General features: G+C 35.3%; 1 protein-coding gene across 4 annotated transcripts in view; it reads left to right on the forward strand.

Annotated features, from left to right (window-relative positions):
* Positions 1-16,076, forward strand: part of ORC5 (origin recognition complex subunit 5) — a 176,532-nt gene that overhangs the window by 22,326 nt on the left and 138,130 nt on the right. For all 4 annotated transcript variants that reach the window (XM_073810186.1, XM_019940555.3, XM_033862919.2 and 1 more), the window contains exons 6-11: positions 48-178; positions 2,697-2,745; positions 2,832-2,922; positions 6,377-6,429; positions 8,690-8,802; positions 10,519-10,566. In XM_073810186.1, coding sequence (XP_073666287.1) covers positions 48-178; positions 2,697-2,745; positions 2,832-2,922; positions 6,377-6,429; positions 8,690-8,802; positions 10,519-10,566 — 485 coding nt within the window. The remainder of the gene's footprint in view (positions 1-47; positions 179-2,696; positions 2,746-2,831; positions 2,923-6,376; positions 6,430-8,689; positions 8,803-10,518; positions 10,567-16,076) is intronic.

Here is a 16,076-nt window from a genome sequence, read left to right on the forward strand (position 1 = left end):
TAGGGTGATGGGTCAGTCATTTCTGTTCATTTGTGTCCTGTGAACAGGTAACCTTCAAAAGATTCTATCCCATGATCATCCTCCAGAGTATTCGGCTGATTTCTATGCTGCCTACATTAACATTCTTCTTGGAGTTTTCTACACCGTCTGTCGAGATTTGAAGGAACTCCGGCATCTGGTCCGTGCTCATTTTGCTTAAAAAAAAAAAGTACATCTTTTAATATTTTTCCATGAAGAAAGGGTGTGAGATAGGCTAGAAGCTGAAAATTTATTCTGGAAATTTGGATATGGCCTTTGGGAGCAAATACACCCTAAGAATGTAGAAGTCAGTGGGTTAGTACAAACTTTGACCTGATCAGAAACCTTTGTCTTTTTAGTTGTTTCTTTTCATACGTCGTTAGGAGTGTTTTTTAAATTTCCTCCTTTCTCTTTTCTTTAATTGCAGAAAATGTTTAACTTTATTAAAATTAAAATGAAGATTAACAGAAAGGTGGTGTGAAAACTTAATAAGCAATTTTATATCTTTTTGTTAATTTTTTGTAACAGATTGTTTCAGGTTAATGTATGTATTGATAGTGGTCTGGAATCTAGATGAATTTGAATATTGTCAGAAGCTTTATATAGGTGTTTCATTAGCCACTGACCTTGAGTTAGTAATCTTTATATAAAGGATTACTTTGAATAGTTATATAAAAGATTACTTTAAAAAGTTTTTAAGGGCTTCCCTGGTGGCGCAGTGGCTGAGAGTCCGCCTGCCGATGCAGGGTACACGGGTTCATGCCCCGGTCTGGGAAGATCCCACATGCCACGGAGCGGCTGGGCCCACGAGCCATGGCCGCTGAGCCTGCACTTCTGGAGCCTGTGCTCCGCAACGGGAGAGGCCACAGCAGTGAGAGGCCCGCGTACCTCAAAAAAAAAAAAAAAAAAAAGTTGTTAAAAACATTAGAATAGCTGTTTACACTTCATAGGCAGTTTGGAAAATAATTGTATTTACTTTAATTTTCATATTTTATTTAATTTTTACCTTTCTACTTTAGTTGTGGGGATCTGAAAAGGAGGAGGCAAGAATATCTGGTTTCACTTTTAGAACCTTTTATTAATACTTAAGGTCTTATCTCCATGTAACAGAAAATGGTAATATATCTAAGGCTAGAAAACAGTTGCTTTCAAAGGAACAGATTCTACATCTCTTGGTACATTTTCTTTGCTTTGCTCTTTTCTTCAGTCTGAAAAGTATTACTTAGAGGGATTCAGTGTGTATTTGAGATAGAATGTAGGAGAAAATGACCATTTAAAATTGTTCACATTTAGTATGTTTTTGGAACTTTTAAACTTTAGACCTCTTCTGATTTAGTTGTACGTTTCAAGCATCTTCTGAGTAGGGAAAAAAACAGAAGACAAGCTGTTCTAGTTCAAGCTCATCACTAACATCTCTCTGGAAGTTGAATGTCTGAGACTCCTGGTGCCCAAGGGAAATGACAACAGGGGGGCTTACAGAGAGGAGCAAGGGTCAGTGCACGGTCTCCGTGTGAGATGGAGTCAGGAGCAAATACTCATCCATTGTCCTTCCTGGGAAATAACTTGTAGCTTCTACTCCTTAGCACTGATGTCCTTGAAACCTGTGGGAATCTGTGCTGGCAGCCATTTCAAAGTAGATTATAAAGTGCAAGAAGGAGGAATTATTTAGAGAAACTATTAGTAGGAAAAGAAAATGTGAAATTTAAACATGGTTTTTATAAAGTCCTTTGGGTTTCACTGAGGAATGATTTTATTTAGGGATGAGGTTACAGCTTTTTATGTTGTTACATCATATTCATAAACTTGAAGCTTGAAGTATGGTTTAAGTCTTTACTACTACTAGTAATACTAATAAATATAAGAAATGATCTTTAAGCATTGGAGAAAAAATAGTATAGTGTTCTGTTTTTCTGAGTATGTAGAACATAGGATAATATATGTTGTCTTTTTTCCTTCAAATGGATATTATTATTTGTTTTAAAGTTTGTAAGTGGCATATTTCTTAAGAGTTTAATAAATCATCTGCAGAATATTCTTTTTAGGCATCTTTTCTATGTATGTGCTTTTTTTAATATAATAAATTTATTTATTTATTTTTGGCTGCGTTGGGTCTTCGTTGCTGCACGCAGGCTTTCTCTAGTTGTGGCGAGCAGGGGCTACTCTTTATTGTGGTGCACGGGCTTCTCATTGCGGTGGCTTCTCTTGTTGCAGAGCGCAGGCTCTAGGCGCGTGGGCTCAGTAGTGGCTCGCAGGGTCTAGAGTGCAGGCTCAGTAGTTGTGGCACACAGGCTTAGTTGCTCCATGGCACGTGGGATCTTCCCAGACCAGGGCTCGAAGCTGTGTCCCCTGCATTGGCAGGCAGATTCTTAACCACTGTGCCACCAGGGAAGCCCCTATGTATGTGCTTTTAAATTTGCTTTGGGAATTGTTATATTTCTTTATATTTAGAGGCTGATACATTAGGCAGGATTTAGCCAGTTAAGGAATATTTTGCATATTGTTTTACTGTTGTTATTGATAATTGTGGTTTTGTTGTAGTAATAAACTGTAATAACATTTTACTTGAGCCAATTATATTGAAATAAAATTGCCTGAATTCTAATAAAATTTTTACTTGAAAAATAATATTTAATTGTGGTAGATAAGTGCTTTTTTCTCTTTTTTTCCCTTGTTTGTAGGCAGTACTTAATTTTCCTAAATATTGTGAACCTGTTGTTAAAGGAGAAGGTAACTATAATTTTACTATAATAATATTTCTTTTGAAAAAAGTTTCTGTAATTCTAAATTATTGAAATTTTCTCTCTTTGGAGTAGCAAGTGAACGTGATACTCGCAAACTCTGGAGAAATATTGAACCTCATTTGAAAAAAGCCATGCAAACTGTTTATCTCAGGGAAATATCAAGGTAATTTTCTATTTAGTATATGTATTTTTTCTATATTTGGGATATTCACTAAAATGTACATGTTTTCCTTTACCTTCTTCACATTGGGCAAAAACTCTTGTGATTTGAATCATTTCTTATTATTTTGGGAAGGACAGACAATTTTTAGCCAGTATGTTACACAAGGCGTATTTCTAATAATTGCTAATTTTTTTAAATCTGGAAAGCTACAGGAAAATCAGTTTCAGCTTTGTTTTTTATATTTATGTTAGATATTTGAATGGTATAATAAGAAATTGATTATTAAAGAAACGTATAAGTCAAGTCATAAGTCTACATTTGTCTGTTATTAGACTTTCATAGTAATGAAGCTGCTTAGGAGACATGGTTGCACAGACATAGAGTAGTGAGAACATAGTTCTGATTTCCAGCTTAGCTGTTTTCTGCCTTATGAGGTCTTAGCAATTCACCTAAAACCTCTAGACCTCGGATCCCTCTTCTAACAGTCCTTAAAAGATTTCAATAATATATGTGAAGATGATTTGTGAATAATAAAGTTCCTTATAGGTGTTAGGTTTAGCCTACATTACAAAGCAACATAGGAAGTTTAAAAACATCAACGCTTTTGTCTTTTTTCACTTTCTAATCAATTTTGTTATCATTTTTCTTTCATGAATACCTTATTCTATACTTTGTGCTTGATTTAATTAGCTGATTATAAGAATATAATAGTTTCTAAATAAGTAGAAACATTACAAAGATATTATTATTCTCTTTTTAATAATTAATGAGAATGTTTGGAAGTCACAGAATAGAAAAGCTTGTGATCTGATCTTTTAAAGGTAGAAAAATGTGGATACTTGTTAAAGTGACTCTTACATAGTAATAGAAGGACTTCCAGTTTCCCATAGGATAGTGTTGGCCACCTAAATCAAGTTCTCTCCACAAGGTCAGTAAGGAAAGCAAATAAAATCACTCATAACCCTTGCCTGCAATATGACTAGGAGTCTACAGAGCTGACTGTAAACTTCAGTTTATATGTAAATAGTGAAATAAATAACTGAAGCCAGCAAAGCAACCCTGGGGCTTATGCTGAAGTGAAAAGTTAAGCAAAGACTATAAGGAAAAGAGGAGAGGACAGTGGGGACAGGGGATGGGGTCGACTTGTAGTGATGAAATACAAATGAATCACCTCCAGAAAGAGAGTCCAACCCTGAGTGGGATAATACTGAGAACAAGTGAGACCCGAAGGATTAGAGCACTGGCTACTGAAGAATCAAAAGGAAGTGTTTCAAGAGTATGTAGACAAGAATTAACAAGGCAGATTTGGGAAAGTACTGTTTTTGAGGGGAGATGGAGAGGTGATTTGGAAGGACATGGCATCTCCTGGAGGCTTGGTGGTGAAGAATGAAGCAAGGTGTGGAAATTAAGGCAAAAATATGTCACTTACAAAGGAAAGTGAATCTATAATAAAGCAAGACAACAAGTGAGCAACATTTTCAAGAAACTTGAGAGGGGATGTGTAAGCCAAGGAATTTTATATCTAGCCAACTTATCATGCCGGTATCGTGGCTATAGAAAAACAGTTTTAAACATGTGAGAACTCAGGGAACACTATACTCATAAACACTTCCTGAAGAGTCTGCTAGTGACAGTGCTGGTGCAGTGGAGATGACTGGGGAAACTTTAGCAAAAGGAATGATGAGCACCAAATTTGATTAATTTTAGCTCAAAACGAAAAGATGGGAATGAGGATAGAAGAACACTATGTATATGTTACATACTATGCAAGGATGGGAATAACACAGTTACAAAGTTAAAAAATGGGAGAAGAAGAGAAAGAGAAAGGGCAAAGTAGAATCAACTCATTGTTTGCTGTGCAGGTAAAAGAGGGTGTCAGAATAATTCAGAACCTAAAACTATTAAAAAATACTCAAGGAAGTCTCACACCCCATTATTCCCTTCATTCTTTTCCTAACCACCTATATAATTTCTGATTTGTACTCATTTTCTTTTACAAGTATGCATATGTAACATAACATCTTTATATATGCAATTAATATATAATCTTTAGTATGTTTCTTTCACAGAAAGGTGTAGAACACAGAAATAAGCATTGCTAATTTGACCTCCTGCCTTACCGAGGCATTCTGAAAACCTTTTTCTTTAATGGGGTATACCCATTTATATTTATTGATAGGAAATATATATGTTTTATTAACTGTTGTATTAATTTGCAGAATTTCCTATGTGGTTATTTTCTTTGTCTTTTTGAAAAAAATTTTGGTATTTAGGGCAGTTTGCGTTTTTGTTCCTTTATAATAATAGCATATATAATGCCCTTAGTTACCTTTTTGTAACACTGTGATATAAAGGACCAGTGAGACTCTCCAGTAGTGTAGTAGAGAAATGGCATTCTAAGCCTGGTGATATCTCCTGGTCCATTTGAAGTTTCTTCACAGTAAATGACTCAGCTGTTTTCCCTGCTACCCCCAACCTCCATTCACCTGTGTATAATAAAATTTTTACTAAATTAAAGAATAATAATCATCACATATTTCATATTTTCTAATTGAGATTAAATAATTGAGATAAGCAGGGCTTCCCTGGTGGCGCAGTGGTTGACAGTCCGCCTGCCGATGCAGGGGACACGGGTTCGTGCCCCGGTCCGGGAAGATCCCACATGCCGCAGAGCGGCTGGGCCCGTGAGCCATGGCCGCTTAGCCTGCACTTCCGGAGCCTGTGCTCCGCAACGGGAGAGGCCACAACAGTGAGAGGCCCTTACACCGCAAAAACAAAAAAAACCAAAATAATAATAATAATAATTGGGTTAAGCAGAATAAAGAAAAGGAGAGTAAAGCTATAGAAGGTTAGATGCTCACTCAACAAACTGTTATTGGGAATATATGTTGGTTTTATAGCTTTTATAAGCACTTTGGACAGATTATGAAAAAGTCTCCAACCTTGTTCCCTGGTAGTGGAACTAAGAGCTGAAACCTTGTAGAATGCCTGCAGAGTTTGTGTTATTGACTGGCTGAGTGTCCTTGGGCAACTTAACCTGTGGGCCTCAGTTTTCTGATGTAATGATACTTAAAGAAATTGTTACGGAGTTCAGAAGTGGTGTATAACAATTGTATTTAATATGATAACTGGAGTATTGGGAGTTTTATTGTATGGTAGGTGATGTTATTTATTTGTTGGTGCTTTTTGATAGCTTTATAATTATGATCAGAGGAAAAGAGATTTTAAAAAATACAACATCTGGGCATTGATATATAAGTTTATATTGTTCTAATATACACTAAATGATTTTGTAGAGGTACGAACATGTATATGTTATTTGTCTTATTTATGAGGAAATTAAATGTATTTTGTTAAATAAAAAAGTTTTAGTTTTTCTACGGCTTTGTTTTAAATACAGTACATTGATTTTATATGTTTTCAATCCATCATTGCTCTTTCTTTTTTTTTTCAGTTCACAGTGGGAAAAGCTACAGAAAGATGACACAGATCCAGGACAACTGAAAGGTATTAAAGGAAGTGTTGAGACAATTACCAGAGACACTTCTTTAATTGATTACTAATAATCAAGATATTAAGTTAACACTAAAGATAGCATCAGTCAGTAGTGTTATAAAAGATAATTTGCAAGCTACCATGATTTTTTTTTTTTCCTGCACCACGCAGCTTGCAGGATCTTAGTTCCCTGACCAGGGATTGAACCTGGGCCCCAGCAGTGAAAGCATCAAGTTCTAACCACTGGACCACCAGGGAATTCCCTACCATGATATTTTAATTAATGATTTTCTTTTAAGCAACACACCAATGTAATAGGAAGAAGTTTGAATACCAGTTTCTACATGTTGGGTTATATCATGTGAAAACCAAGCAGTTTATATTTCTTTAAATGCTTGTGTTAAAACAATCAATTGTATACCTAATTTTATCTCAGTATATATGTATTTCATGAGTTATATAATAAAATTCAATTTTATGTTAATGTAGTTTGGGGGATGCATTTCATTTGGTTATATTTTGAAAGTTTTGTGCTTTTGTTTTCTTTAAAGAAACTGTTACTTTGGGTTTATCCCAACAAAACTACAGTTGACCCTTGAACAACACAGATTTGAATTGCATGGGTCCACTTATACACGGATTTTTTTTCAATAAATATATTGGAAAATGTTTTGGAGATACACAACAATTTGAAAAAACTGGCAGACGAACTGCATAGCCTAGAAATATCAGAAAAATTAAGAAAAAGTTAGGTATGCCATGAATGCATAATATATGTGTAGGTATACATATAACATACAAAATATGTGTTAATTGACTGTTATCAGTAGGCTTTCAGTCAACAGTAGGCTATTACTAGTTAAGTTTTTTGGGAGTCAAAAGTTATATGCAGATTTTCTACTGTGGAGGAGAGGGGTGTCTGTGCCCCCAACATTCCCCCACCCCGTATGGGTCAACTTTACTTTTACTTTAAAAAAAAGTAAAGCAACCATCTAAAATACTCTTATTTAAAAGTTGAGTCAGTAGCCAGTTAGTTGGGTCAGTGGGGGAAGTGGTATGAAATGAAGTGGTATTGAGATTCCATTTCGGTTTTTATTTTTAACTTTTATTTATTTATTTTTAAAGATTTATTTATTGTTTATTTTATTTATTTTTGGCAGTGCCAGGAATTAGTTGTGGAATGCGGGATCTTCATTGAGGCATGTGGGATCTTTCAGTACGCGGGCTCCTCTCTAGTTGTGGCGCTTGGGTTCCAGAGTGCGTGGGCTCTGTAGTTTGTGGCACGCAGGCTCTCTAGTTGAGGTGCTCAAGCTCAGTAGTTGTGGTGTGCAGGCTAGTTGCCCTGCGGTATGTGGGATCTTAGTTCCCTGACCAGGGATCGAACCTGTTTCCCCTGAATTGTAAGGTGAATTCTTCACCACTGGACCACTAGGGAAGTCCCTGTTTTGGTTTTTAAATGCTTGAAGTACCATACAAGTGATTTTCAGTTGTGTGTTGTAATGGAAAGAAATAGATACTAGAGTTTAAAAAAAATCTGCAGTAATTTGCTCTGCTGCCTATGTGGCCTTGAGCCCAACTCAGTGTCTTTATCTAAAATGGAAAGAATATCTACTTTTAAGTTACTGCAGAGATTCAGAGATGCTTAAGGAAAGCACCTAGCACATCATGTAATCATTACGTAAGCACCTTACACATACTAGATATTTCAGTAAATATCAGATTCCTTTTTCCCTTTCCATAAAAATCATTGCTGCTTGACTGACTCTATTGTTTTATTTATCCATTCATTCAGTTATTTGTACAAGGTACTGTAGGGATACAAAAAAAAACATTAGACTTGGCTCCTTCAGTGAACACTGTAGCTTAGTAAGAAATATCACTTACGTTTAATTAATTCTTTTTTATAAGGTATAAATTTATGTGGATCGTAAGTAAGGTACATGAAGTAGGAATTCACAGTAGAGACAAATTTTCTCTTTTGGTGTGGTAGGGGAGCATCAGGGAAGGTTTAATGGAGAGTGTGGCTTTGAAGGGCAGGACTTTAGAAGAGGCGGAGCCAAACAAAAATAACAGAATGAGCAGAGCATATCATTAACAATAATGTTTTCCCCACCACCGTCATTATCATAGCACTTTAAGCTCAGGGCACTTTAAAATCTTTTGACTAGAGCGTACCATATGGAAGTCAAAAGATAAGTGAGAAAAGGTAAGAGATACTTAAAATCTAATGGTAGCCCGTTAAATACCTTCATAAAAGTATTTTGTTATCTAGGTCTCTCGGCATATACTCACGTGGAACTTCCATATTACTCTAAGTTTATTCTCATTGCTGCATACCTCGCTTCTTATAATCCAGCAAGAACTGACAAAAGGTTTTTTCTTAAGGTAATGATTATTTCTTTTTCACTTTATTTTTGCAGATCTAGGGAATATTTTGAAATTCCTCAACACTTGTAAATTTGTAAGGGATAGAGATTAGAATAAGAGATTGCTAAATATGTATTTAGGGCTCATTCTTTAAAGATTTTGTTTGTTTATTTTCCTTTAATCATTTATTCTTTATTTCTCACTTGACCTTTGCCAGTCAACAGTGTTATTTGAGAACTTTCTTTAGGATATTGGGGGTGAGTGAGTGCCACTTTTGGGGTGGGGACAGTCTTGGAGCAGACAGGCTAAAAAAGAGGGGTGGTATTAGTGTCTAGTAAGCATGATATGATAAACAACTTGCAGGGAAGTGTTGAGGAAAGAAGGCTTCATGGAGGGGGTAGCATTGCTTGCTGAATTTTGAAAGACAAATTAGTCTGAAAATGACAGCAAAAAACAATATTCCTGAAATGAATGTTGATAAGAAAATCTAGAGGCCCTCAGAACTTTATCCATCAGTGGAGCATTCCTCACACTTAAACTTCCCAAAAGGGTTTCTTTAGGATGCGTGAGCCATTACCTCAATCACCTTCCACCTAAGCAAACACCAACTCTCCTCCAGAGTGAACTCGGGTGCTCTGTGTGGTGTTCTCCCTATAACACTCACTCTCTTACCAAGGCATTATGTCAAGTGGGTGAAAGTTATCCTTGCAACAAGATATATTTTGCTACACATCCTGAGCAAGTCCAATTACAAGCTGATTAATAAAAAAAATTCAAACTTAACTTTTCTGTTTCCAGAACTTAGCTGTTTTTCCCAACTCCCCAAGCTTTTGTTTACATTGGTTTCTCCATCTAGAATTCCTTCCTCTCCAATCTCTACATGCTTAAATTCCACCTGTTCTTTTTTTTCCCCCTTTAATTATTTATTTTTGACTTCTCACTTTAAGATCACAGCCTGAATGGGTGAAGTAGGTAGTCTCACAGAAGAGTTCAGGTATACCTTAGGTAATAATTCTACATTTAAAAAAATTTAAGGTTTTGTTAAAAATACGAGAGATGGGAATGATTTTAAGGGTAGTAACTCCTTTATTGTTCTGAAGCTCCTACTATAGTATCATGTACTCCATACATCATTATCCAGAACATTCAGGAGGCTCTCTGCATGTATATTAGTTGGAGAAATCTCATTTTAGAATTTCTTCTTGAAAACAAATAATATGCAGTTTGATTTATTATTAAATATAATACATTTTTGTCTGTTTATTTTTTGCCTATCTCTACCACTAGTCTTTGGTTTCAAGAGGGCAAGGACTGCATCTATATTTTTTCCCTACTATTGAATCCCAAGTGCTTAACTAAATGCTCTCAATTTTATGCGAATTGACAGCCTGCCTTACAGAATGAATTGAAAACCCGTTTATCTTTGGAAGTTTTGTTTTTATAGAAATAAATGTGCTGTAATAAATCAATATAAGTTCTTTTAGGAAATACCACTTTTATTTTGAAACCTCTTTCTTTACATGCACAAGTAATCCTGTATACAATCAAAATTGATTTAAAAAGCCTAAAATATGTTGGTATTTTAAGGTGATGTTTTAGGTGATAAATAGAATAAAATAAAAAAGCCTAAGATACATAAGTTACTCTTATGTGTGTCATGTTTTAAACAAATTATGCTTTCTGGTTTTGTGGAATACTATCTTTCATCTTAAAAATTATTTTGCTTAATTGCAGCATCATGGGAAAATCAAGAAAACCAACTTTCTAAAGAAACATGAAAAGGTATTTATGTTGTAATTTCTTTAATGGGAAAAACTTACAAATTTAGAATATTATAGGAAGTTGATAAATGCATAATTGTATGCATTTACATAGTCATTTGGATGTAAGAAGTTACTTGTATTGATATGGTACCATCATAATGCTGTAGTAGTATTTTGTTATGTTGGATACAGTGATTGGGGAGGCACAATTCAGGTGAGCTCGTTCTAGAGATAAAAGGTAGTTCACAAAATTTTTCTAGTGAATTAATAGATGAAAAAGGTCACCCTGGAATTTTTAATTAAATATAGCTTAGTTTCCTCCTTTCCCCTTTGAAACACCACAAAGATGGCATTGAAGAAATTAAAAAGGTTAAACTAATAAGGACTAAGCAGATGAGAGATCTATAAAATTTGGAATTGACTAGTAGATAGATATGTCGGTGACTGAGCACATCAGAGAAGGCTGAAACGTAACCCCCAAAAGAAGCTGATTTGACCCAAGGAATCTGGAAAAGCTTAGGAATTAGAAGCACTAAGCAACTTTGAAGGTAGGGGTGTGGGGCAAGTTGAAATTTCCAAAAGGAGCATTTAGACTGTTCAGCTCTCTTGTACATCTTAACCACTGCGGTTTCTCCTGGCAGAAGATAGAGAAGTTAGAACTGTAAACTTTGCACTATAGAAGCTGTGAGTTTTGTTTCTCACTCTCATTGTTAAAAGCAGTTTTGCTCAGTATACACTTCTGAATTGAGGACATTATTTTACTGTCTTCTGGCTTTATTACTGCTAAAAAAAAACTGCTGTGAGTCTCTTATTCCTGTGTTATTCCTCTGTTTTCTCTGGCTGCTTTCAAGTTCTCTTCTCCTTTTACTTTAGTCTTCTTACAGTTTCTCTGTAGTGTATCTGGGATTGAATTTCTTTTTACTTGGCATTAGTTTTGCTTCCTAAATTTGAATAATGATGCCTTTATTTAATTCTCGTAAATTCTCAGTCATTAACTTTTCAAATATTGCCTCTCCTCCATTCTCTCTGACATGTTTTCCTGAGACACTGGTTAGGCTTATGATAGACCTTTTCACTCTACCATCTGTGTTTTTTAAGTCTTTATATTCTTCATTCCCTTTCATCTCTGTGTGCTATATTCTGGGTAATTTGTTTTGTAATTTCAGTAATGTTATGTGTAATCTTCAGAAGTTTTACTGGTTCGTTTCAAGTCTATCTGATCACTTTAATATTTTTCCTATTCATATTTTTCTTTAACATAAAAAAACTAATATTCTGTGTCTTATATTTCAGTGTTAGAAGTCCTTGTTAGTCTAATTCCACGTTTTCTAGTTTTGCTGATTTGGGCACATAATGTCCTGTTTCCTGAACATTTTATTATTTTTAATTGTTGGCTGAACTTAGTCTTTTAATTTTTGAGGCCTGAGATGTGTTCCTTTGAAAGGTTTTACACGTACTTCTCTGCAAGCACTTGTGAACACTGGTAACCTGGGATCATTTGAAATTCAGTTCTCAGCCTGGGGACTTGCAGACCACAAAGCTATTGTGAATTCTGCCCCCACATCAGCATTAGCTCTGGCTTCTAGTTAAAAGTCTCAGGGAAGCCTTTTTTCTCCCATTCACACAGAGCTAGGGTTTGGCAGGCAGATTTCCTCACCAAATCCATTTGCTTGGCATGGAAAGACTTTTCTAGTATGCCCTTTCACTGAGACATCTCTGATTAGGCTCTCCACTATAGGCAGATCATTGATTTTGTACCCTCTTTCGTATGTATGTAGCTGCTTTGGGTCATAAAGGATGGGTAGGAGGAGAGAGTACTTCTGGCTGAGGTAGGGAGGGAAGGATGTGTAGTAGGGCTTGCATTTTGAGTGGGCACTCAGGAATGGTGAGGATTAGATATGCAAAGATGGGAGGAGAAGACATTTTAGTTGAGGAAATGATTTGAGCCAAGAAACAGAGGTAAGATAGTATAGGGTATATACAAGAAATAATGAAATTGACTGGAGCGTATGGTGAGTTTCAGAGAAAAATCAATTGAGGCCAAACTGTCGAGGAATTTCCTTACTCACCAGTTAAAGGAAGAAAGCCCATCTCTTCACCTCTGTTATCTCGGCACTTGGTGGTAATTGGTGGGTGTTTATTGCACAAATGAATAAATTGAATGAATGAAAGAAGGAAACCAAAGAATGAACATAAAGCTAAAAATTTTAGGCCTTATTCTTTAGACAGAGAAAATTATTTAAGGATGTTGAAGAGGGAGATATATTAGTGCTGATCAGTGAGGACTGTGAAAGAGCTGGCACGTTAGACCATCCTTGTGGAATGAGTGGATTTGTACAAGTCTAGGAAGACAGTCTTGACGGAGGGAACCGTATGAGCAAAGACACTGTGAAGTTGTCTTTAGGTGAGCTCTAGTTCTTCTGATGTTATTCTTATAGATTTGACTTTTGTGTTAGCCTCTTTTGTCTTTGGTTCATGTCATTTTAAAATCTGAGCTTAGTTACTAAAATCTGTGTACGCTTAGTAGTTTCTTTGTATTTTTGTTCCTTCTCTTTTTGAAATCTTATTGAATGCTTACTCTATGCCATGCACTCTGCTAGATGCTATGGACGTAGTGGAGAACAAAATAACCATTGTCTCTGCTCTCATGAAGCTCTCAATTAGGGCATCAAACATTAAAAGCAAACCACACGAATAATAATCATAACAGTTGTTTTAAATCTGTTATGTATCTTCAGTTGATAATTCTTTTTCTCTGTATATCCTCAGTTGACACTCATTTTTTAAGATTTTGCTTTTCAATTCACCTAATGCATGTATGTGATACCAGATTATCTGCCACTTAGTTTATGTGAAAAAGCAGCATTTTTCCTCTCCTCACTCATAGTCCCATTCCCCACAATTAAACTTCTTTTAATTGTTCCTAGTTTTAGTTTTTCTGGTATAAATATCTATAACTCTAAGTTTATTTTCCCATCTCTGTTTTTCTTGGTTTGGCTTGATACCAGTTTTCATTCCATTTTATCTCATTTATTTGGTTTCTTTTTTCGCTTATTTCTTCCATTCGTACATTCTGTCTAATAAGCTATAGCGAATCTAGTGAGGTATTTCTCACACTTTGGCTTTCTCTCTAGGTGGGAAGCCAGTTTGCATTTATAGCATACAGAATCAGTTCTGTGAAGAAGATAAATGTCATATGCCCTCCATGGCACTAGAATACTTTAATTTTAAATTGGAAATGTGTTTTCTAATCACAAAATAAAAAGTGAAAATCAGAAAAGTGTCAGCAGCATTTCACAGTGTGATTCTCAGCCTGAATTGCCTCCCACTTTATTCCCAACACTTCAGGAATTTGGTAATTTTTACTAACCTCAATTCACTTCTAAGTTTTGATGAGGACAGGGACACCAGTTCCATTTAGATAGCTCAACATTTACCTTTATTTTTTTCTTTCTTCCCTCTAATACAATTTCCTTCATTATCCTTTCATCCATTCGTTTATTTAACTAACAATCCCAAGTGCTAGGGATGAAAAAGGTAAATAAAACATCTCCTGTTTTCAAGGCATTTGTGTAGAAAAGAAAATACATATAAACAAGTATATCATGATGATGATAATAAAAGCTGTTGAGCAGTATAAGCCAAACATTGTTAAACTCCACATATGATCTTCCTTAATTCTCACAATGACCTAATAAATGTAGTTGCTATCATTGTCCTTATTTTCTAGATGAGGAAACTGAATATTAAAGAGAAATTTAGTAACTTGCCCAAGAATACATAGTTAATGTGGTAGAACCAGCATCCAATTCCAGGACTTCTGAATCCAAAGCCTACCTTGATGTTTAACCACTGTTCTTGAACTCATACACCTGATAATGATTAGTATCTAGGATTTTTAAAGCTCATACAAACTAATAAGAAGAAGGCAAAAATTCAGTAGATAAATGGATAAAACGATACAAAAAGGAACTGGAAATGTCTAACAAATGTAACATGATTATCACCCTCATTCACTAATGAGAGAAATGCAACTTTAAACAACACTGAGGTATTATTTTACACTCTGAGGTTGGCAAAACTAAAAAAATGTCTGATGATTCCAAGTGTTGGTGATAATATGGAAGAATAAGAGGCTGCGTGTTCTGCAGGTTGGTCATACCTAATAAAGTTAATATGTGAACGTACTTTACATTGATCAGGATAGATTGGACAGTGGTGTGGTGAAAAACAAACTCCCTAACCCTCAGTGGCTTAACATAAAAGTTATGTATTGCTCGTATGTATATATATATGTATTGCTCATATGTATATATATATATATTGCTCACGACACAGTTGGATATGAGTTATGTGGGCCTTTTTTATGGTGGTATAGTGATGTCAAGTGAAACATGGTGGCCTCTTAAGTTGTCACCAAAGGTAAAGAAGACTAAAGGATCCAGTGGTTTGAAAGGCCAGGTTTGGTAGTAGCTCACATCGCTGCCACCCATATTCTGTTGGCCAGAACTCAATCGGATGGCATCCATCTAACTGCAGGAGAGACTGAGACATGTAGTCTTCCTATGTGCTCAAGAAGAAGCAGGGTTGATGATCACATAGCATTCTCTGCCCCCTACTTTAATCGAGCATTCCCACAGAGAAGTTCGCATTCCCACAGAGAAGTTCACACGTGTGCAAGGAGAAATGTACACAATTGGCCATCACAGTATTCTTTGTGATGAATTATGGGGATTAATTTTTTAGGGTAGACTGATTTGTCATGAAATGGAATTCTGTAGGGTAATTTAAAAATGGACTAGAGCTACATGTATCAAAATGAATAAATCTCAAAAACAATGTTGAAGGAAAAAAGCAGTTTGGTAGAGTGCTATGTCCAAAATGATATCATTTATTTGAGATATTAGATTATGCAGACAACGCTGTATATTGTTTATGGACACATATATAGCAGTAGTAGTTTAAAAATTGTCATGAAAATGATAAAAACACCAGATTCTGGATGGTGGTTCCCTCTAGGGAGGGAAGGGGAGGAGTGGTATGTGGGAGGGATGCAAGGGGGCTTCAGTTTGTAATGTGATCTAATGCTTTTTTTGTACAAATTGCATAATGTTTGGATGTGATAAAAGTGGGTGGTTGCATTGGTATTTATGAATCTCTTTTCTAAATGTTTGAAGTATTTAATAAGAAAAGCATATAAACTTTGAGACCTGGAAAATGATTTCTAAACTATGTTTTAGATATAAATAGCTGAGGTAAATACTTCATTTTGTAATTCTGAGTAGGTTTTTTTTTTTACTTACAGTCATTCTTTTAAAGAAATAGTTATTCCCATGCTTGTAAATAAAGCTTCTCATTTTATTTGCCCTTGCTCATATAGAGTACTTAAATTATTACATTGCTACTAAAATTATCTAATAGAATTATCTAATTATCTATAGACCCTTGAGCACTGCAGTTTTCTAATGACAAGTAATTGTACCATTGACTTTGTAGACAAGTATGAACATTTTACAATCTTAAAAATTT

The sequence above is a fragment of the Tursiops truncatus genome, chromosome 9 (genome assembly GCF_011762595.2).
Source record: "Tursiops truncatus isolate mTurTru1 chromosome 9, mTurTru1.mat.Y, whole genome shotgun sequence".
Taxonomy (NCBI): Eukaryota; Metazoa; Chordata; class Mammalia; order Artiodactyla; family Delphinidae; genus Tursiops; species Tursiops truncatus.